This window comes from Suncus etruscus, chromosome 10 (assembly GCF_024139225.1).
Source record: "Suncus etruscus isolate mSunEtr1 chromosome 10, mSunEtr1.pri.cur, whole genome shotgun sequence".
Classification (NCBI taxonomy): Eukaryota; Metazoa; Chordata; class Mammalia; order Eulipotyphla; family Soricidae; genus Suncus; species Suncus etruscus.
The window spans coordinates 88,143,751-88,166,359 of record NC_064857.1 but is presented as its reverse complement, the minus strand read 5'-3'; the positions used below and the strand labels follow the sequence as shown (position 1 = coordinate 88,166,359).

The 22,609-nt window shown below is 48.9% G+C and overlaps 2 protein-coding genes and 1 non-coding gene across 4 annotated transcripts; 1 reads left to right on the top strand and 2 right to left on the bottom strand.

Moving 5' to 3' along the window:
* Positions 1-307: 307 nt before the first annotated feature.
* HYPK (huntingtin interacting protein K) lies at positions 308-1,470 on the bottom strand. Of its 2 annotated transcripts, XM_049782515.1 has the most exons (4): positions 1,298-1,470; positions 978-1,033; positions 597-648; positions 308-460 (listed from the first exon to the last, which is right to left on the bottom strand). In XM_049782515.1, exons 1-4 carry the CDS (start codon positions 1,457-1,459, stop codon positions 365-367), a joined length of 366 nt encoding a protein of 121 aa, XP_049638472.1. In that variant the 5' UTR covers positions 1,460-1,470; the 3' UTR covers positions 308-364. The 2 variants fall into 2 exon arrangements, with proteins under 2 accessions (XP_049638472.1, XP_049638473.1); XM_049782516.1 differs by lacking the exons at positions 308-460; positions 978-1,033 and having other exon boundaries at positions 589-648.
* Positions 1,471-9,474: 8,004 nt separating this feature from the next.
* Positions 9,475-10,788, bottom strand: SERF2 (small EDRK-rich factor 2). The gene is given in 5 exon segments (XM_049782523.1): positions 9,475-9,509; positions 9,512-9,551; positions 10,120-10,194; positions 10,196-10,226; positions 10,725-10,788. Coding segments are annotated over 5 exon segments (177 nt in total). The 5' UTR covers positions 10,732-10,788; the 3' UTR covers positions 9,475-9,485.
* Positions 10,789-22,418: 11,630 nt separating this feature from the next.
* On the top strand, positions 22,419-22,609 carry LOC126021340 (U2 spliceosomal RNA). Its single transcript, XR_007499885.1, has one exon. It is a non-coding gene; the product is annotated as a U2 spliceosomal RNA (small nuclear RNA).

Sequence of the window (22,609 nt, the reverse complement as noted above, 5' to 3'; positions counted from 1 at the left end):
CCCCTCTGAGGTATATGGAGGTTCTTAACCATTTTTAGTCTTTTTAACTATTCCAACTACCTTACATTCATGCTATGGAGCACAGGAATTTTCCTGAGATTCCAAATTACCTTGAATACTGTTTAGTAAGATGAATGAATAAGCCTGGCCTGTCATCTCACTAATTAAGCATAAGAGGTATGCCTTCTTTGTTAATCTTTCCTCTGTTCATTTAATGATGGAGAAAGAATTCAATTCAGTTATATTCCAACAGGAAAATTTTCCACAATACAACATATATTGCTATGGATCCAAGACAATAGAACTTAAAAAAAATCTTTATTGAAATAAGTTAACCTAGTGGGGAGGACTGATAAAGCACCAATCAGTTGGTTAAGGCAATAAGAGCCTCTACCACGTTGCCCATGTGTTCCCTTAGGCTCCGTTCTGCTGCTGCACGAGAGATCTCCATTTCTGTCATCTGCCAGGAAAAGGAAACAATGATGCTACCCACACTTCTTCCCGGTCACTTAATATCCACCAAAACATGCTGGCTGGACTTGCTTCATTAACAGCCCAAAGTAGCCGCCTCATTTCACACATTAGCCTTTACTCACTATTAGCTCCAGATCTTCCTTCTTGATGGTGACTTTTGCCAGTTCCTTCTCCCTGCAAATAATCATATTAATCTTCATTCTGTAACTCCAATATGAACTCTAAGGTAGAATCATTTCCAATTATGTCATGCAAATAAAAGGTATTTGGATCGTTGGATGAATATACAAACTGACTTTCACCTCCCCGCCAAGTCACATAATAAACCCTTTCCCAATGAAAGGAGGTTTTACACAACAAACATTGCCAGGGGGCCTTTCCTTCAGAGCGTAGTTCTGAACATTAACATTAGGTCTACAGGAAGTGGTGACTGGGTTGAGCAATGGTCATCTCTGTCTGGGGGAAGAAAAACTGGTAGGGCTGGCTACCTGCAAAGGACTTACCGCTCCTGCTTGGCTTTCTGCTCCCGGGACCGTCGATCTCCGATCACCGACATGGCCTACGCAAAAGGTAGGTCTAGTTAAAATTCGACACGCCACGACGCCAGTAACAGGAAAGGCCACTAACAAGGGATCTTCATTCCCCGTGAAAGAGATGTTCCAAAGCCAAGGCGGAATTCAACTCCGCGGACCCAAGAATCGCAGCAGCCCTGACCCCACTCCGCCGTCCGGATCGGGCCTCGGTCCTGCCGGTCCCGAAGGTCTCGGTGCCACCTAGCGCTCCGCCTGCCGCGGCCCGCCGCACGCGACCCGGCCGCCCTTACCGTCTCCAGGTTGGAGCTCTGGATCTCCTTCTCCTCCGCGTAGTCGGTGACTCGCTCCAGGTCCGCCGCGCCGCTGTCATGCTTCCGCGGCTTCTCGGGAGGCCGCTCCGGGCCGCTGGGCTCCGTCTCCAGCTCCAGCTCCACGTCCCCCTCGGTCGCCATGTCGCGCCCGCGCCGGCCCGACTTCCGCCCGGAGAAGGGAAGGGAAGGGCGGGGCCCCTGCGAGCTCCTCCTTTCTTCTCTACGCTCCGGGCCCGGAAGCTTCGCCCACAAAGCCCTTCTCGCCGCCTCTCGGGCTCCTGCGAGGCTCCACCCCGCCAGAGGCCACTCCGCCCAATTCGCAACACGTCCCCCTCCTAGGAATCGTGTCCAGCCTCGAGTGCTGTCTACTCGAAACCAAGTAAGAGTGCTGATTCTTGGACCAGATCTGCGAAGGAGCCCAGTCTGGGGCGGCAGTAGTGTGGCCAGAAGTCCGGACTCGGCTATTCGGGAAGGAGGGACGTGGATGGAGAGCGGCCTTCCCTGGTCCCCTGCGAGGCAGTGACAAGCTTCAGCAGTGCCAGTTCCCTGGGTGGAGCAAGAAAGCTGCTTCTGACCTTCATCTGTGACCCAGGGACTAATCTCTGACCAAGGATCGGGGGCAAGTCCTCACGAGTCCCAGGACCTCGGTCTAGGCGGCACAAGTGTCACAGTGGGTCACCCCTTCTGTCAGATACTACTTGGACAGAAAGAACTAAAAGCTCATTGGGAAAAGAGCTAGCTGAAAAACTGGAAGTAAAGGAGGTTGAAACTGGGGAGGGCGTTTGCCTTGCACGAGGCCGCCGACCCAGGACGGGGCTGGGTTCGATTCCCGGCATCCGATTCCCGAGCCTGCTAGGAGCGATTTCTGAGCAGTCAGGAGGGATCGACCCCTAAGCACCGCCAGGTGTGGCCCAAACCCCCACCCTCACCCCCCCCCAAAAAAAAAAAAACCGGAGAGGAAAACCCACCTGAGCCAACAGAGGTATTAGGTCTTCCTAGGGCCTAAGAAATAGTGCAATGGGCTGGGGCACAAAATAGGAGTAAAAAAATCCTTTTTTTCTGCCCATTTACCTCATTCGTGGGACCCAGGGCTAAGGAGGCATCTGTGTGTCCCATCATATACCAGTATCAAGGGTAGGCCGTGTGATTTCGCTGGATACCTGCCATCTGGCCGTTTCCCCACCCATGCTTGGTACCCATGGTCTTGAACACATCAAATGTGCTCCAAAACAGAATCAGGAAGCCAAAGCGATAGCACAGCAGGGAAGTCATTTGTCTAGCATGCGACCAACCTGGGTTCAATCCTAACATCCCATAGGGTCCCTCGAGCCTGCCAGGAATACCCCTGAACAGTGCCAGGTGTGGATCAAAAAAAAAAATCAAATTTGCCTTATTTTGCCGTTCTGACGACTAAAAAAATTTCTCCTCCCACATTTCCTGATGCAAATGTTTAGGTCTAGGAAAAGGCTAGAGGCCGGTTGCTAGTTTTCAGGAAAGTCTGTCCAGGCTTACAGCCCTCTTACAATAAAAGCCTATCTACTTAGTCAAAAATAGCTTCTAGGGGCCGGGCGGTGGCGCTAAAGGTAAGGTGCCTGCCTTGCCTGCGCTAGCCTTGGACGGACCGCAGTTCCCCCCCCCCCCACCCCGTGTCCCATATGGTCCCCCAAGCCAGGAGCAACTTCTGAGCGCATTGCCAGGAGTAACCCCTGAGCTTTACCGGGTGTGGCCCAAAAACCAAAAAAAAAATAAATAAACAAAAAAGCTTCTACAGGGGCGGGAGAGACAGCACAGCGGTAGGACATTAGCCTTGTGTGAGGCCAACCTGGAAGGGACCTGGTTCGATTTCTGGTATCCCATAGGTCCCCCAGCCTGCCAGGGGCTATTTCTCAGTGCAAAGCCAGGAGTAACCCCTGAGCACTGCTAGGTGTGACCCAGAAACCAATCAATCAATCAAAGTTAAAAAAAAAATAGTTTCAAGGATTCTGAGATGTTCTGAAAGCGTGGAGCATATGGTATGTCTGGCACTACTGGATGTATACTCTACCCTCCACTCCTCCCCCAAGAAAAATGCCTTAGAACCAGAAATTTTGAAACTCACTTCATGAGTTGGTGTGTATGTAAACCTTTCCTCAGCAAATCACTAAACCTGCTACGTATTTGCTCTATCCACGGGTATCTTTTTGTGGGCCTGTTACTCGTATCTGCTGCTGCTATTGCGGAAGGCACCCTCTCACTGAACTCACTTGGAGCTGCCTATTTTACACCCTCTTGCATTTGAGGGCCTTCTCAGTCTGCTGCCTCTTGCTTAAGGACAGTAGTGGAAAGGGACTGAGGCCAGGCACATTGGGTAAGTGGGAGGTAAAGATGCAAAATAGGAAAGGAGAAAAGGAGAACCTTGGGGAAATGAGATTCAGATTGGGGGAAGAGGATGAGGGGACAAACCCATGAAAAGTAGGTGCCTTTCTATGTTGCCCTACCTACTATTCTCATCCACACCCACCCTCCAGATCCAGAGGCCATCCTGACCATGTACCCATCTATTTGGTCTCTCCCACTGCCCACTGCTCAGAAGCTCAGGGGCAGTGTACCAAGTATGTGCAGGAACTGCCACTTTCCATCTGTGCATGTTATGCTGCTGACCCATCACCATTCCCCCACCGGACTGTGGGCACAGCTGCATAATAGGTTTGTGTGAATGCTGGGTGTGAAGACAGGAGGGAAGGAAACAAGCTAGGTCAATTTCAAGACTGAGTAGCACTTTAAAGGACTGAAAAAATGGGTTTAATGTTTCCAGTATACTTGCTATGTGGAAGTGAGCTATACAACTCTGCTCCTTACAATTCTCACTGGTTAACAGTTGGGGTTATTGTATGTAAAGTCTTCAACTGTAGAACTGTTGAAGATATGAAGTTATCTGAGTTATGAAGATATGAAGATCTGAGTTAAAATTTTGGAATAAACTGCAATGATTGTTACCAGTCCCAGTTCACATGGAACTGATCCCTCCTTTTCTAAACCTGTTTATTTTTTAGTTTTGCTTTCAAGAAATATGAAGATCTGAGTTAAAATTTTGGAATAAACTGCAATGATTGTTACCAGTCCCAGTTCACATGGAACTGATCCCTCCTTTTCTAAACCTGTTTATTTTTAGTTTTGCTTTCAAGAAAACTGCCTTTCTGGAGCTGAAGGAATAGTACAGAGAGTAGGGCATTTGCCTTTTGTGTGGCTAACCCAAGTTCAACCATGGGCATCCCACATAGTCCCAAGCCTGCCAAGAGGGATTTCTGAGTGGAGCCAGGAGTAACCTGAGTGCCACTGGGTGTGTGCCTCCTCCCCCAAAGAAAGAAACTTTGCTTTTCTTTATGGGCAATGTTTATCTTCTTTGCCTTTTCTTATGAATTTTATTTTCTTCTGGCTCCTCAAACTGCTGTTTCTGCTTGGTCTCTATGCTGTTACCTTCTGCATCCCTGGATGAACATCTTTTCCCAGGTATCTTCCATCCCACACTCATCAATAATAGGGTGTACGGATTTCCTAAGAGAAAAAGATAGCAAGCTGGGACAATCCTCCAAAGGGTAGAGCACATGCTTTGCATGAAAAGAGCTCCCAAATTCACACTTTCTCAGATACCTCTGGGTGATACCCTTTAGTACCTTGGTAGTAACTATCAAGAACTACCAGAAGTAGCCATACAAAAATAAAAAGATGATAGAAAAAGGACCAGAAGTTAGGCTGGTCCTTGAAGTGGTTCAATGGTAAAGCAGCCTGCCTTACACATGAGGGCCTAGGTTCAAACCATGGCAAAACCAAAAAAGGGGGGGAGGGTACAGCAGGTAGGGCATTTGCCTTGCACACTACCAACCTGGGTTCAACCAGCATCCCATATATATAGTTCACCAAGCCTGAGCAGAATGATTCCTTAGTGCAGAGGCAAGAGTAACTCCTGAGCACTTCCAGGTGTAACCCAAAACCAAAAATACAATCAGCTGAGTTTTTTCCCCAACTCATATTCTTCCCACTTTCAACATGGCATTATATTCGCATCTGTGTTGGGGCCTGGAAGGTGGCGCTAGAGGTAAGGTGTCTGCCTTGCAAGCACTAGCATAGGACAGACCGTGGTTCGCTCCCCTGGTGTCCCACATGGTCCCCCCCAAACCAGGAGCGATTTCTGAGCGCATAGCCAGGAGTAACCCTTGAGCGTCAAACGGGCATGGCCCAAAACAAACAAAAAAAATAGCATCTGTGGAGACTTCCAAGGTCATCCTACTAGCAGCTGGTGTTTTAGAATGTGCCCATTACTGGAACAAGAACTGGCAAGACACCTAACGCTAGACTTATATTACTAAACCCAGTGGACAATGTAAAGACAATGGACCCAGAGCTTCTTACTAAGTGTATCAAAACCTCAGTAATGGTGTGGTTCTGTGGGCTAGATGGGGAAAGCGAGCTACACCAGGTGGTCTAGGTTAGGATAATAAAATGTGGGGGTTATTGCTCACCTTCCACCCACACACAGGCAGACAGGTGCAGCCCAAGACTGGCGCATGGTTCTCTAGCTGTGTTGGCCCCTCTTAAGATTCTACGTCATGGCAGTTGTGGCAGCAATGCTCCTAACCCATCACTACATGCACCCCAGCAGGCAGCCCTATTTCAACAAGATGCTTCTTAGTCCGTACATTGCTTCAGTGGCCTCCTCTCCATTTTTCCTACATCTGCCCCTGGGCACATACATTACATCAGTCTAGGGGAGCCCGTTAGAAAAGGAAAGTGCATTAGCCCTCCCTATTCTCAAGTAGCAGCCAAAAATTGAGTAGGGTAGGAACAGGAAATTACCTTACAATCTCAGAAACAATATTCTGCCCCAGAAATGACCTCACGCTAGCTAGCCTTTCTATGAGCTTCCATCATCAGCTGCTAGCTATATCATGTATCTGACCTTCAAGCCCTGTCCGTCCAGCCGTCCTCCAGAGAGCAGTTTAGGACCACCACTACTATTCCTCACCACTAAAAACCTTTTGTTGATCCTAACTACCTAGCTCATTGTCCTTATTTTGCTTCTCTGCTATTGCCTTCTCATTAATTCTTCAAGGACAGAATTATACTCTGAGCCTGCCTGGCATAAGTAAAATGGAACCCCTAGTACCAGATACTTCTCTGGCAGTGTTGAATGCTTGTGTGCCTTTTGCTCGGTGCATAAATTTTAAGAGGTGGTGTAGGAGGTGAAAGGAGGATGCCTAGGACAGGGAAGGTTGGTCAAAGAATGTCTGGCACTACTTTTTCTCTCAACTTTAGAACAAGGCTATAGTAAGGAAAAGTTCCACACGAACTAAAACAATTTCTAAGAATAGCCTGTCAGATGATCTATCTGCATAAGATGAAGGGGGCGGGGGAAATAACCTGAGAATTGAAAATACTGTGCAAATATTTTGGTGTACTCACATGAAAATACTTCTAAGTCTTGGGGGAGTTGGAAGGAATTCGGGAGCACAGCACTTTCCAGAGGATTAGATTAGCTGACAGTAAATGCCCTCAGAACACTCCGCTATTTTACTAGAACACTTGAAATTCTTTCTCAGCCATGAAGCTTCCTCTACCTGGTCTGGGATATCTGGACCCATGTGGATCCTATTAAGGTTTACAACTATGAGTTCCAGGTAAAGATGGAGACCTCAGTGCCCCCAAAACCCCCTTCTCCACCTCAGACTCAGACACACACACACAACACACTCCTCGCAATCTCCCAAAATGCTCAGATTCTAACTGCTATTACCTTTTATTGAGTACCCACAATGTGCTAGGGCACTGTCCTAGGTACGTTACACATACAATTTAATTTAGTCCTCACCACAACCCTGTGAGGTAGGTAGTTTGCTCCACTTTACAAATGGAGAAATTGAGGCAGCAGAAAAGTAAACATCTTACCAAAGGTTCCCATAGCCACTTATAAGCTGGAACTAAAATTTGAACCCTGTTGTGCCTCCACTTTTTAAAGAATGTGACCTTACTTATTAACAGCCTCAATTCCTATCCATCATTCTGAAACATGCTATTTTCTTTTTACAGAAACCCACACTCCTTTTTCTGGTTGCCCCAAGAGTGGAAAGTGAGTGTTAAGTGCATCAGTTGGGTAAGAATGAAAGTCTGAAGAGTACAGAGTCCTCAACACACTTTAACAGAAGCAGGGGAAGAGGTGTTTTGGCAGCACACTTCAAACTGCCCTCTCCTCACTCTGGGGGCAAAGGGCTGGGCCAGCTGACCAAGAGCTCTCTCCAACTCCTCCAGTGCAAGCCAACCATCTTTCCTACAGCTATTCAGACATTTCCACTCTGCCTTCTTCCGTTGCCTCACTTATGTCATGGTTACCCTTCACCAACTGGTTCAAGTAGGATGAATGTGGGTTGGAATACTCTCCTGAATAACTTAGTCACTTCATGAAATAAGAAAGTCAAAGTCATTTCTAAGGGTTCTCAGAAGATGCACCTGGCTCTGCAATATGCCTTACCTGAGCTACATCAGGTCTGAAAAACAAAAGCTGGACAGATAGTGCAGTGAGGAGGGTGCTTATCATGGTCAACCTGAGTTCAATACCCGACATCCCATATGGTCCCAAGCACAGCCAGTAGTAGTTCCTGAGAACAGAGCCAGGAGTAAGCCCTAAGCACTGCTTTGTGAGGCCCAAAATTTAAAAATATATTTTTTAAAAAGGGCAGCCTGTTATCTAATCATGAGATCTTTATTTCTACAGCTATAAAGGAACAGAACTGCAGAAGACTTTCAACACGAGTAGCCCGGGCTACCTTCTGGGTTCAAGGTTACATCATGCTGGGCCTTGTGTACTGCTCTATTTAGGGCTGCTCCTCACACCAATGCTCCTCATAAGTTGTTCTCCTACTTATAACACTTAGTCTACCTTCAGCCAACACGTATCAATATTGACCAACTAAAAAATATCCACTTCCAGATACTTTAAGCAAATCTATTTCGATTGGGGGGGGGGTTCTTGTTTTCTTTTTGAGATGGTACCCCTAACCTTACTCAGGATAACTGTTCACTCCATCAGATTCTGAAAGAACAATGGGCAGGTACTTCCTTTTAACCTTAAGTCAATACTAAGTCCCTAATGCCCTGGGTAGTCTGATGCTCTGAAACTACTGTTAAGTCTTCACCCTGGCTCAAGAACCTAATTCCAAATTAACAGCTCAGGAACCATGATCTGAGCGGGACAGTGTGGCACCAGACCTTTCCTGGCACTTGAGGCAGGAACTGAAGACTTATGTGGCTATGCCCTTTGAGACAGAAAGGAAAACAAGCAATTCAGCCCTGGGTACAGATATACAAGAAGCCCAGAAACCCCAGAACAAACCAGGACAAAGGAAGAAAGAAATAAACTACCTAGGTTTTAATCCTGATCTAAAGGACTTAGGAAATAGGAAGACAACCACCACCCTCATTCCACATGGAATAACGGAAGCGAATGGGAACACCTGATGACACTACCGCTGACGATGGTGAGGTCGGTGGAGCAGCAGGACTTGGGAGTCAACTTTCAAGCAGGCGAACAAACTGAGGAAGAATGAACAAGAGGGGCAAAAAGTAGGTCTTACAGCTTTCCGTCTTAGGCCCTCAACCCCATCCCTAGAATGACAGCCAAGGTCTGGGAGGGGAATAAAAATAATAGAAGAGAAATCCTCTAGGGCTTCCTCAGACATCCAGAAAACCTGTGTTTGGTCATAGAATAATAAAGAGACTTTTCTGTGATGTTTTTGGTCTACATATTCACAACCTTTTAGAATCTAAAGCTCTCTCCCGGGTTGGTTGGGAAAGGGGCAAGTCACTTACCATCCCCACCCCCATCTCCCCAAACCCCCAGTCAAACCAGGCGCTCTAAGGAATTACAAAGCTACTTTTTAATACTTTGGGGGTGAGCCCCACAGGAATAAAAAACACCTGGGGGAGAGGTAACCCTCTCACCCCCAGGAGTGGCCCAGGAGAGAGAGGCATACCCGGGGAAGGAAGCACAAAAGGGACCCGCTGCAGACTCAGGCAAGGGGAATGTCACCGGTGCTGCGGGACCTGCGAGCGCTACAGGAGAGAACACGAGCGTGGTGGGACGGGCTCCAAGGCACACAGGCGAGGGGCAAGAGTGTTGGACACGAAGCCACAAAAGCTACTTGGGTTCCTCCTTCTTCTCTAGTTTGCCTTTTCTTGCTTCTGCTGCATGATCTCCGAGTCCCTGGGGGGGGGGGGGTAGAGATGATGGGGACACTGGAAGTACCAGAGCGCAAAATAGGGACCAGATGCAGGGGAGGGGGTGGGATGAAGGATCAAGATGCAAGTGGATGGGATGAAATGTTCAGCACTGAGTGGCGCTGCGTCCCACCCCGGGAGAACAAGAGGCAGAGAGAGTGAGGTTGCAAGGGCCGTCCATCAATCGGTCTTTATCTGGCTGCTGCCCAAGGGGTCAGAAGTCTGGCCACGCGGGAGGCCGGAGGGAGGCTGTGTCCGGTGCCCAACACCACGCCACACCCGGTAGCACCAGGGAGGAGGCTGGTGGAGGAAAGGGGCGGAAATCCCGCCAGCCAGGAGGGGGGAAGGAGCGCGCCAGAGACATGAGGAGGTCCCTGGCGGAGGGCTCGGCGAAGACCGTTCATCGGGAAGGCGGGGAGGCAAGAAGCGCACGCGGGAGAACCAGGGCCTGGGCCCCTCACTGCAGCCCCGACAAGAGCGGTCTGCCCAGGTGTCCACCAGCCTTCCCTCCCGCCCCGTCCCGTCCCGTCTCGTCCCTCCCGTGCCCGGGCTACCTCTGCTTGCGGGCCGCAGCAGAAAGCCCGTCATCTCGGCGCTTCCCTTTCACCGAGTCGCTCTGCTTCTTCATGTCTTCTGGCGGCGAGCTCGCGCTGGTTACCGCCTGCGGGGAGAGAGCAGAGGCGACGTGAGTCGCGGGGCGGGCGGCCTCGAACCCTCGCAGCCCCCAGGCCTCCCCGGGCCTGGACACGGGGGTGTGTGTGTCTGTCTGTCTCTGTCTGTCTGTGTGGTCCGTCCGTCCGTCCTGGCGCTCGAGGGCCTGAGGGCGGCTTCGGGGCGTGTTGGACGCGGGGAACGGGCGCAGGCCCGTGGGGGGGGGGGGGGCCCTGGGGCGCCGGGGCGGCCTCGAGCGCTGCCCGCCAGGCCCGGGGGCGCCTCGGAGGCCCCGAGAAGCGGCGCCTCAGGAAAGGCGCGTTTCCGGGCTGAGGAGCACTCGGAGCAGCGAGCCCTCCGCCAGCAGACACTCCGAGGCAAAGAGCGCGGCTGCGGGAGCCACAGCCAGTCCGCCCGTCCGGTCAGTCAGTCGGTGGCGGGCTTCGGGGCTGGAGGCTCAAGGAAGAAAAGCAAAAGGGGCTCAAGCTGGGGGCGCCCCGGGCCTCACGGGTCATGGCGACGGCAGCGGCTCCGGGCCTGCCTCCGTTGCGTCCCCTCGTCCGGAACGACGTCCTCGCCGGCCACGCCCCCTCTGCGCAGCGTCACGCCGCCGCTGCGTCACACCACCGTCGCCCCGCCCCTCGGAAGGCAAGAGGCACGCTCCTATTGGCTGAGAGGAACCACGTGGCCCGCGAGGCCCGGAAGGATGCGGGCGGAAGTTGGCGGGCCGAGCACGCTGCGTCGTAGGGCGGGGCTTCCCGAGCGGGACGTCGCCGCCTCGGGCTGAGAGAAAAAGTCGCCGGTCACGTGGCGGGCGCGGCGCGGAGCCCGGCGGGCGCCTGGCGATGTGGGCGCTCGGTCACGTGTCCGCGATGACCTCATCCCCGCGGGCTTCGAAGGGACGGGGGGAGGCCTTGGGGCCCTGAAGCGGTGGGCGCCAGCCGTAAGGCGTCTGCCTCGCTAGCGCTAGCGAGGACGGACCGCGGTTCGATCCCCGGCCCCTCACCCAGATGGTCCCCCACGCCAGGGGGCGATTTCTGGGCGCAGAGCCTGGAGCTAGCATCCTGAGCGTCCCACCCGGTGTGGGCCCCAAAACAAACAGACAAAATAATGAATAGGCCTTCACCATTCGACTGGCTCTGGTTCCTGAAGGACTTTTGGGGCCCAAATGTAGGCCTGTCACTCAGGATGCCTTCGCAGTCAGCCCTCCCTTTGGGCGTCTGAGTTGTTCTGGCATGTTCTCTCCTCTGGCCAAAGTGCTCCTGGAGCACTGTCAAGGAGTCCTTCCTGAGCGCAGAGCCAGAAATAACCCCGAAGGATTGCCAGATGTGGCCCCCTCCCAAGCAAAAGAAATAATTAGTCCTTGGACCAAAGCAGCTTCAGCTGGTGGGCCCCAAAGCGATGATGGGGGACGGTTGGTAAGGGACACTATGTTTCCTTGCACGAGGCCACCCAAGTCCAATCTGCTGGCACTCATATGATCATCCGACCTTCCCCCAGGAGAGTGAGCCTGATCTCTCAGTACAGAGCCAGGAGTAAAGCCCTGAGCACGGCCAGATTGTGGCCCCCAAACAAACAACAATAATAAAACCATTGCAACTTCAATTTTGAGACCTTGGGGGGTGGGAGGCAGAGTGATAGCACAGCGGGTTAGGGAGTGCGTTTGCCTTGCATGCGGCTGACCCAGGAAGGGAGCCTGGGTTCGAACCCCAAGCATCCCATATGGCCCCCTGAGCTGCCAGGAGCGATTTCTCAGCGCAGAGCCAGGAGTAACCCCTGAGCGCCACCGAGTGTGGCCAAAAGGAAAAAATAGAGGCCTTGGATTCAGTCTCTGGCTAATCACAGTGGCTCAATTTGCTTGGGGGAGGATGATTTGCCTTTGAATTTTTAGTGGCTTTTTTGTTTGGCTTTGGGGCCACACCCAGCGGTGCTCAGGGCTTACTCCTAACTGTGCTCTCTCCTGGAGGGCCTCAGGGGCTCCATATGGGACCTTATGGATGCTGGTGGGATGAACATAGGTTAGCTGCATCCTGCAAGGCGATGGATCTCCCCATCCCGTGCTTGTGCTATTTGCTCTGACCTTAGGAATTATTGGTTTTTGAGGCTTTGATTTGATGGATATCCGCCTTAGGAGCCTTAGGGGTTACTTACTCTCAGGTTCCAGTGTACTTGGTAGTTCGATGATCAAACCAGATTGACTATGTTTGCACAGGCTATCGCCCTACCACCACCTTAAACCTTGTACATGCTCGGGCCCGGAGAGATCGCAACAGCAGTGTTTGCCTTGCAAGCAGCTGATCCCAGGACCAAAGGTGGTTGGTTCGAATCCCGGTTGTCCCATATGGTCCCCATCCGTGTCCTGCCAGGAGCTATTCTGGAGCAGACAGCCAGGAGTCACACCCCTGAGCAAACGCCGGGTGTGACCCAAAAACCAAAAAAAAAAAAAAAAAAAAAAAAAAAAAACCTGTACGCTCTTCAGCCCCATGCAGTATTTATTTTTGTTTTTGTTTTGGGGGTTTTTTGTTTTGTTTTGTATTGTTATTTTCTTGGGGGTTTTTTTGTGTTTTGTTTTGTTTTGGTTTTGGTTTTTGGGTCACACCCAGCAGCGCTCATGGGTTACTCCTGGTTCTGCGCTCAGAAATCGCTCCTGGTAGGCTTGGAGGACCATATGGGATGCCTGGATTCGAACCACTGTCCTTATGCAATGCAAGGCAAACGCCCTACCTTCATGCTATCTCTCCAGCCCCCCATTCAGTATTTTAGGAGGGCACAAAAGAAATCACAAATCATTGAAAGAATAATGTACTAGGATTGGGAAATGTGCATATTATCTCCTTTTCCTCGTTTTTTTTTTTGGGGGGGAGGGCCACAACCAGCCATGCTCAATGGTTACTCCTGGCTCTGTGTTCAGAAATTGTTCCTGGCAGGCACGGGGATCGATATTGGGATGCCAAGATTCCAAACCACCATCCTTCTGCATGCAAGGCTAACACCCTGGCCAATGTAGCTATCTCTCCGCCCCCTGTGCCCCTCCTTTTCCTCTTTTTAATCTATGCCCTAGTATTAACTCAATTAGCCTCACCTGTTTTGTAAAAGGCAATAGGACCAGATGTTTGCACATAATGTTTGACTAAGTCTGTTCTCATTTTCAGCTCTGTTAATATTCTATTTACATAATGCCACACACCCCATCCATCCATCCTGGAAAATAGAAAGGAAATATGAAGGAAAGGAAGATCTCAAACTGCCAGAGCAACATATTACAGTTGGCAGGGTGCTTGCCTTGCATGCTACTGACCCAGGTTCTACTCCTGGCACTCCCATATGGTGTCTTGAGCCCTTTCAGGAGTAATCCATGAGCACAGTAGCCAGGAGGTAAGGCCTGAGCACAAAGTTCAAGAGCAAACTCTGAGAACAGCCAGATATGGCCCAAAAACATAACAAAAAAGGGGGAGGGTAAAAAAAAAAAACAGGAAAGGAAGTTCAAGAGATGCAGGAAGCCTGGGTCTGATTCCTGATACTATATGGCCTCCTGCGTACTGAGAATAACCTGCCCCTAATCACCTTAATCACCAGGAACATTCCCTGAGTACCACTACAGACATCTTAGGAAAGAACTGGTTGTAAAGTTTAATTTGTGATTGTCCCTCAGTGCCCAATAGCAGAACCAAGTTAAGATTGGAACTTTCATGCTAGAGAGAGAGTACAATGGGTAGGGCATATGCCTTTCTTGCTGTTCAGTCACCAGCACCCCACGTGGTCCACTGAGCACACACAGAGCCAGTAGTAAGCCTTGAGCACAGCTAGGTGTGGTTCAAGCCAGACTCCCCTCCACCCCAGTAAAAAAAGACTGAAACTTCAAATTAGCATCCCCCCCAAGATAAAGCTGATATGTGGGACTAGGGTAATGACTTAGAAGGGTAGAGCATGCAGGAGGAGCTCCAAGTTCAAATTCCAGCATCATTACCATTAAGCACCACCATATGTGGACCAAAAAAAAAAAAACAGGAAAAAGAAGAACCAATGTGAAGGCAATAAACTTCAGTCAGTAAGATCATCATGTTTGCCAAGTATCAAATGAAACACTGTTTACTAATACTCTTATTTCATTTCAGTTAAAGAATATCAAACCTCATTATTCCTTTGGTAAATTTAATAGTGATACTAACATCCCTTTTTCCACTCTGGAGAAGTTCTTGTTCTCTCTCTCTCTGCCTGCCTCTCTCTTTCTCTCTCTCTCTCTCTCTCTCCCTCCCCCCCCCCCTCTCTCTCTCTCCCCCCCTCCCCCCTCCTCCCCCCCCCCTCCTCTCCCTCCCTCCCTCCCTCTCTCTCTCTCTCTCTCTCTCCTCCCCCTCCCTCTCTCTCTCTCTCTCCCTCCCTCCCTCCCCCTCCCTCCCTCCCTCCCCTCTCCCCCCTCCCTCCCCCCCCTCTCTCTCTCTCTCTCTCTCTCTCTCCCCCTTCCTCCCTCTCTCTCTCTCTCTCCCTCCCTCTCCTCCCTCCTCATCTCCTCCCTCCTTCTCTCTCTCTCTCACTCCTCTCTCTCTCATCTCTCTCTCCTCTCTGCTCTCTCTACTCTCCTCTACTGCAGACTCGAATCCCATATGGTTCCCCAAACCCCAGAGCCAGGAGTAAATCCTGAACACTTCCTGGTATGGTTCAAGAACCAAAATAGGAGCCGGTGAGGTGGCGCTAGAGGTAAGGTGTGTGCCTTGCAAGCGCTAGCCAAGGAAGGACCGCGGTTCGATCCCCCGGCGTACACACCACACACACACACACACACACACACACACACACACACACACACAAAAGGAGCTGGGAGCCGGAGCAATAGGCCAGCGGGTACAGGTGTTTGCCTTGTACATGGCCAATATGGTCAGGAGTGACTTCTGAGTGCAGAGCCAAGAAATAGTGTAGGGGGGCCGGAGAGATAGCATGGAGGTAAGGCGTTTGCCTTTCATGCAGGAGGTCATCGGTTCGAATCCCGGCGCCCCATATGGTCCCCCCCTGTGCCTGCCAGGAGCAATTTCTGAGCCTGGAGCCAGGAATAACCCCTGAGCACTGCCGGGTGTGACCCAAAAACCAAAAAAAAAAAAAAAAAAAGAAATAGTGTAGGTAGGGTGCTTGCCTTGCATGTGGCCAAGCGAGGTTCTATCTCTAGAGCCCATATGGAACTAATCCTGGTAGCTATCTGACTACTTCCAGGAATGATTGCCAAGCACTAAACCAAGAGTACTCCATGAACACTGCTAGGTGTGCCAAAAAAACAAATGCTCTACCTCCGTGCTATCTCTTTGGCCCCAGAATTTATATTCTTGCCATATCTAAAGTCTAATTCCTTAGGAGTTGAGTAAGAATTGACATATTCAGCAAATTCACCAAGTATTGTTTTGTGCACCAACTACAGACTAGCTATACTAGCTATACTAGCTATATAGAGAACAAGATGTAGAGAGGAAAAGCTTTCCCTTTCATATATAGATATATGACATCTATATTTTCTTTGTGGTACATATTTATGATATGAAAATTGAATTATAACTACTTTAAAGGAAAATAACAGATTCTGCAAGAATGATATTCAAAATATCTAATAGAAATCACAAAGTAAGCAATTACCCATTGAAACAGACGTTGGGACAAGGGAGATTGCTCAAAGGGCCAGAGCATGTGCTTTGCATGTGGGAAACCCAGGCACCAAATGCAGGCAAATACAGGCACCACACTGACACCAGATCTCCTGAGAATTGCCAGAGGTAGCCAAAAATAAACAAAAAAGTTAAAACAGATGTTGATATAATCTGCACGACAATCTGTAGACAATTTTTAAATTTTTTTCTGTTATGAAATCATACTGATGGTATTATGACAGGGTTATACTAGATGCTAATTTGGGGGAGATTTTTTTGTTTAATTGGTTCTGGGTTGTTTTTGTTATTTTTCTGGCCACAGCCAGCAGAGCTCAGGCCTTACTCCTAGAAGATTCAGGAGACCATTTGGGATACAACGATTGAAGCCAGGTAGGTAAGTACCCTATCTACTGTACTGTACTCCTGCCCCTTTCTTTATCAGATCTAGCTGGGCTTAGGGATCACAGGGAGATCAAAATAGGCTCCTTTGCGTATAAGGAAAGTGCCTTACACATCCTTATATCTCCAGCCCAGTAGACCCTAACTTGGTCGTTGTCATTATTACTGTTTTGCTTTGGTTTATTTGGGGGTGTGTGGCTTATACGTTGCTGCTTGGAGTATTCTCCTGAATGAGTGCTTTGGAGCTCCAGGCAATTGAACCTATGGCTCCTCATTCAAAGCAAGCACTTCAGGTACAGACTTGAGGTTTGAGCTTCTCAGCAATTCTAGTCACTCTGAGGTTCAAGCCAAGACATGACCCTTCAGTGTTCCTTTTTGAACAAAGTATGAATTGGCTCCTGTGACCCACCCAGAGAACCAGGGAACCAGTGAACCAGGCAATGCAGAGCTTGCTGAGGGAAAAGGAAAGCACCATCGCTGCTATGAAAGACATTGCCCCCAGAATTTTTCCCTCAACTCTTCCTAGAGATTTATGCATGGAAATCTCCCAATGGGGTGCTTCTTAGAACATACTATGTTTCATGAATCTTACAATATTCTACATGATATATTGGAAGGAATTGATACTTTACTCTATCAAAAGATTCTGAGGGGCCGGAGATATAGCACAGTGGCGTTTACCTTGCAAGCAGCCGACCCAGGACCCAAGGTGGTTGGTTCAAATCCCGGCATCCCGTATTGTCCCTCATGAGTGCCAGGATCTACTTCTGAGCAGATAGCCAGGAGTAACCCCTGAGCGCCACTGGGTGTGGCCCAAAAAACAAAAACAAAAACAAACAAACAAAAAGATGCTGGGGCCAGAGCAGTGGCCAGTGGCGCTGCGGTAGGATGTTTGTCTTGCATGCAGCTGATCCAGAACGGGACCTGGGTTCGATCCCTGGCATCCCCATATGAACACCTGAGGGCAGGAGCGATTTCTGAGTGCATAGCCAGGAGTAACCCCTGAGCATCACCGGGTGTGGCCATAAAAGAAAGATTACCCCCAGGAGGTAAAAACTGGAGGTGTTTGATTTACACTACAGGATTCAGAAATTCTGGACTCAGTGGTGTGGTATAGATGCCTGTAGTGTGGACTCTTCAAAATTCAACAGAGGAGGGGCCGGAGAGATAGCATGGAGTTAAGGCTGTTTGCCTTGCATGCAGAAGGATGGTGGTTCAAATCCCAGCATCCCATATGGTCCCCCCAGCTTGCCAGGAGCGATTTCTGAGGGTAGAGCCAGGAGTAACCCCTAAGCGCTGCTGGGTGTGATCAAACCAAACCAAACCAAACCAAACAAAATTCAACAGAGGTGATGATTGATCAACTGATGAAAATTCAAACAAGAGGCACCCTTCGGCTGCCCTGGAAGTGGTCTTAGATTTGTGGCTCATAGATGGTGAGATGGATAAAATGAATGTCAACACTGTTAACTGGTCAAACAGTAGAAACAATATCCAGGGGCTGGAGAGATAGCATGGAGGTAAGGTATTTGCCTTTCATGCAGGAGGTCATCAGTTCGAATCCCGGCGTCCCATATGGTCCCCCGTGCCTGTCAGGAGCAATTTCTGAGCATGGAGCCAGGAATAACCCCTGAGCACTGCGGGTGTGACCCAAAAACCAAAAAAAAAAAAAAAAAAAAAGTATGTGTGCAATGTTTTCACCTCTTCTGGGCCAGATGAGGAGTATGCAGAAACTCACTCTAACTGTTCTGGGTCCTGAGCGCATCAACCCTCAGAACGTGGAGGATTAGGAGCAGCTCGTCACCCAGTTCTGCTCTCAGTTTCTTTTTTTTTTTTTTTTTTTTTGGGCCACACCCTGTGACGCTCAGGGGTTACTCCTGGCTATGCGCTCAGAAGTTGCTCCTGGCTTCTTGGGGGACCATATGGGACACCGGGGGATCGAACCGCGGTCCGTCCTAGGCTAGCGCAGGCAAGGCAGGCACCTTACCTCCAGCGCCACCGCCCGGCCCCCCTGCTCTCAGTTTCTTAAGCTGCACAGACTGTAGGAGCTCTCCCTGTGTTGCATTGTTTTCCTCAAAGGTCAACTGAACAAAGTCCTGAGGTGCCTGACACTCCACTTGGAAACTGTTTATCAGTGAATGTGCTGCTAGAATCAGACTTAATAAATCTATGCCTGTGCTCCAACTTCACTCAGCTGAAGGAGCTGTTGGAGGAACTTCCCTGAGACTTTCCAGAAGTCTTTGAGAGCTGCCTGAGAACTTTGCATCCCCCCTGTAGGAACTGGATTTAGGGGTGTGTGGGCTCCAGGATGCCCACCTGGAGGTCATCCTGCCTGGGCTGAAACTCTGCTCCCAGCTCAGTATCCTGAACCTCCATGGGAGGTTGTGTGTCCAGGGCCACCCTGGTTCAAGTGGTGCATCACCTGGCCAGACTGCTCCACTTAATGCTGGAGCTGTGTCCAGCCCCTTTGGAGAGTTACAATTTTCTGAACATGCTTAACCAATCAACCTTTGATCTCATTTGCTTAGAGTTTATGGAGGTTCTTGAGGACTTAGCATCCTGATCAGCCATGATTTCTATTGGTGCTGTGGCAAGATTATCTTCCAGCAGAGTGAGCCCATGTTTAAAACTCATCTGCTGATTCAGTGCTCAGATTAAAAATTTTCATTTCAAAATTTTGAAGAAAAAGGAATCATGAATGTTGTGTCATAATATTCAGGTCTGTAGATCCATACAAGAGACTCATGGAATAATCAAAGCAGAGCTAGGAAGCTGAAACTTTATACTTGTCTTGCGATAGGATAAAACTTTGAGACATGTAGCCGCAGAATCCCAGGCAACATCTGAATGAGGTGTAGATAGACATGAGTGAGCACTGTTCATGTAGACAGTTTAAAAAGTGTTTCAAAATTCAAAGAACCAGGGACTTTAGGAATATGTCTTAGCAACAACAAAGCACATGCTTACATGGGAAGCTCTAAGTTCTAACCTTGATACTGCAGAAAATTAAATAAATGAAAAGAAAAAACAAAACGAAAAAGCAAGCAATCAGGGGCCTTGCACACAGCCAACCCGGGGCCAACCAGGGCTCAATTCCAGGCATCCCATATGGTCCCCTGAGCCAGTCAAGAGTGATTTCTGAGCACAGAGCCAGGAGAACCCCTGAGCACGCCGAATGTGGCCCCAAAACAAAACAAAAACAAAGCAAGCACTTCAGCCCATTGGTTATTTTCTCCATCTTAGACCCTAAAATTGAGGGAGGCAAAGCAGAAGTAGAAGGATTCATCAAGTCATGGGGGGGGATGGACAGGGGAACATTTCAGAAGAGTAAACAGGAGATGCAAAGCCTTCAGGACCCTGCTCCCATAGCCTATTCCATCAAGAGCCACAGGACTAGGGCTTAGGTTATAGTTCAATTGTGGAATGCATGCCTTGCAATTGTGAGAGGCCCAGGGCTCAGTACTACTACTAAAAACAAAGTGGGGGGGGGGGAAATGCCAAAGCTAGCAAGATTATTAGATAACAGGCAAGTTTCTAATGTTTGGTAAGCTGAGTCCTATGAAACTAATATAGGAAGTAGGTAGGACAACGACATGATGTGTGTTAATAATGTTAATACCACTCCTAGCCAACTCTGAATACTAACTAAATACATTACTTGCAATGTATGAGTGCTCACTCATATTATTTGCTTATGTTCACTGGGGATCAAACCCAGATCTTCATACCTGGAAAGCATGCACTCTGTCAAAGAGCCACATTTCTGATCCATACATGTAATTTTCTTTTAGCCTCACAATAACCTTTTAAGATGTCACTATTCCTTTTCTATTGGTTTAGAATCCTCTGCATAGGCAAGTTAAATAACTTTCCCAAGGAGTCAAGAGTCTAACCAAGGGGATCAAAGAGATAGTACAACAGTAGGGTGCTTGCATGTGGCCAACTTCAGTTTGATCCCTTGACCCTACCTGGTGGGGTGATCTGCTGGGGTGATCCTTGAATGCAGAACCAGAAGTAAGCCCTGAGCAGCCTCGGGTGTAGTAAAAATTTTTTTTAGATATTTTATGTCCTTCCCCCTTACCCTTTTGTTTATTGTTGATTTTGTGAAGTCACACACCTGTCTGACAGTGGTGGCACTTTTGCACTTATTTGTGATACTTCCCAGAGGTTGCACACCAGGTTGAGGCATTCACCCAATATTGCACTCCTGCAGTTGCAGTCCTCAAAACATGCTTGCCAGGGGTTGTATGTCTGGCTGAGGTGCTCATCTTTTGAGTTGCCAGGCTTATTGGAGGCAGCACTCCTGTTCTGTGCTGCATTCATATACATGGCTGTCATGCAGTTGGAAATCACCAACTGTAGAATTGCCAGGCTCAAATACCAAACCTTCCAGGACTATACTTAGTTTATATGAAACAGTAGGGATGGAAACCATGACCATAACATGCAAGGCAGACACTTAAAGACCTTGCACAATTCCCCAGGGCCAGGGTATAGAATGTTTGTTTGGGAGCCACACCTAGAGATGTTCAGGACTTACTCCTGGCTCTGCACTCAAGGACGACTCCTGGTGGTGCTTGAGAACCATATAGGATGTTGAGAATCAAACCTGGGTAAGGGGCTGGAGAGATAGCATGGAGGTAAGGCGTTTGCCTTTCATGCAAGAGGTCATCGGTTCGAATCCCAGCGTCCCATATGGTCCCCCGTGCCTGCCAGGAGCAATTTCTGAGCATGGAGCCAGGAGTAACCCCTGAGCACTGCCGGGTGTGACCCAAAAACCAAAAAAAAAAAACAAAAAACAAAAAAAAAACCTGGGTAAGCCACAAGCAAGCTTAATGTCCTACCTGCTATACTAATCAGTCCCCTCAGGATATAAATGCTGAAGAGATCATCTTTGAAAGAGAAAAGGACTGAAGCAAGTACATGGAAATAAGGTGATACTGAGGAGACTGTTGTAGATATTGGGGATGTTAAGTCTCAGCATTTGAAATTCAGATTGATCTATGCAAAAATAAATAATTTGGGGCCAGACAGGCCATAGAAAAGGGAAGGTGCTGGAGCTGGAGAGATAGCATGGAAGTAAGGCATTCACCTTACATGGAGGTAGGGCATTTGCTTTGCATGCAGAAGGACAGTGGTTCAAATCCCAGCATCCCATATGGTCCCCCGAGCTTGCCAGGAGAGATTTTTTTTTTTTTTTGGTTTTTCGGGCCACACTCATTTGATGCTCAGGGGTTACTCCTGGCTAAGCGCTCAGAAATTGCCCCTGGCTTGGGGGGGACCCAAGCTGGATGCCAGGGGATGGAACCGTGGTCCTTCCTTGGCTAGCGCTTGCAAGGCAGACACCTTACCGCTAGCGCCACCTCGTGGGCCCCGCCAGGAGTGATTTCTAAGCACAGAGCCAGGAGTAACCCCTGAGCGCTGCCAGGTATGATCCCAAAAACAAACAAACAAATAAACAAAAAAAGGAAGCAAAAACAGTACACTAAGTGTCATGACATTTAGTTTGTACATACAAATAAAATGTTAGTATTAGAGAAGCAAGAAAAATAGTACAGCAGATAAGACATTTGAGGGGCCGGAAAGATAGCATGGCAGTAAGGCGTTTGCCTTGCAAGCAGAAGGATGGTGGTTCGAATCTCAGCATCCCATATGGTCCCCCGAGCCTGCCAGGAGTGATTTCTGAGCGTAGTACCAGGAGTAACCCCTGAGCACTGCAGGGTGTGACCCCCAAACAAACAAACAAACAAAAACAAAAAACAAAAAGAACACATTTGCTTGTATGCAGATACCTCATATGCCCCCCCCAGCCCTATCAGGAGTGATTTCTGAGTGTAGAGACAGAAATAAAACCTATGCCCAATGCCCAAAATCCAGATAAGAGGGCCAGAGAGATAATACTGTTAGTAGGGCACTTTTCTTTTTCGTCTTTTCCTTCCTTCCTTCCTTCCTTCCTTCCTTCCTTCCTTCCTTCCTTCCTTCCTTCCTTCCTTCCTTCCTTCCTTCCTTCCTTCCTTCCTCCCTTCCTTCCTTCCTCCCTCCCTCCCTTCCCTCACTCCCTCCCTTCCTCCCTCCCTTCCTTCCTTTCTTCCTTCCTTCTTTTTCTTTATTTTCTTCTTCTTTCTCCTGACAGCATTCAGGTGTTACTCCTGGCTCTGTGCTCAGAAATCACTCTTATCGCTTCTTGGCCTTTTGGCTAAGATCAAGTGTAGTATTTGTTCTTATTAGTTTAATATCTGATACGTCGTCTATCCGAAGACAATATATTAAATGGATTTTTGGCACTATGAACTGGAATAGGAGCTTGCTCCGTTCATTCCATGCATCAACCTGTTATTGCAATATCTTCAGGAACGGTGCACCAAAA

Bases quoted from the DNA above. Each gene is read 5' to 3' on its own strand.
- HYPK (XM_049782515.1), bottom strand. From the start codon at position 1,459: ATGGCGACCGAGGGGGACGTGGAGCTGGAGCTGGAGACGGAGCCCAGC. The intron at 1,034-1,297 runs GTAAGGGCGGCC...CCTTTTGCGTAG, and splicing joins AGAGCTCCAACCTGGAGACG to GCCATGTCGGTGATCGGAGA. The intron at 649-977 runs GTAAGTCCTTTG...GATTATTTGCAG, and splicing joins CAGAAAGCCAAGCAGGAGCG to GGAGAAGGAACTGGCAAAAG.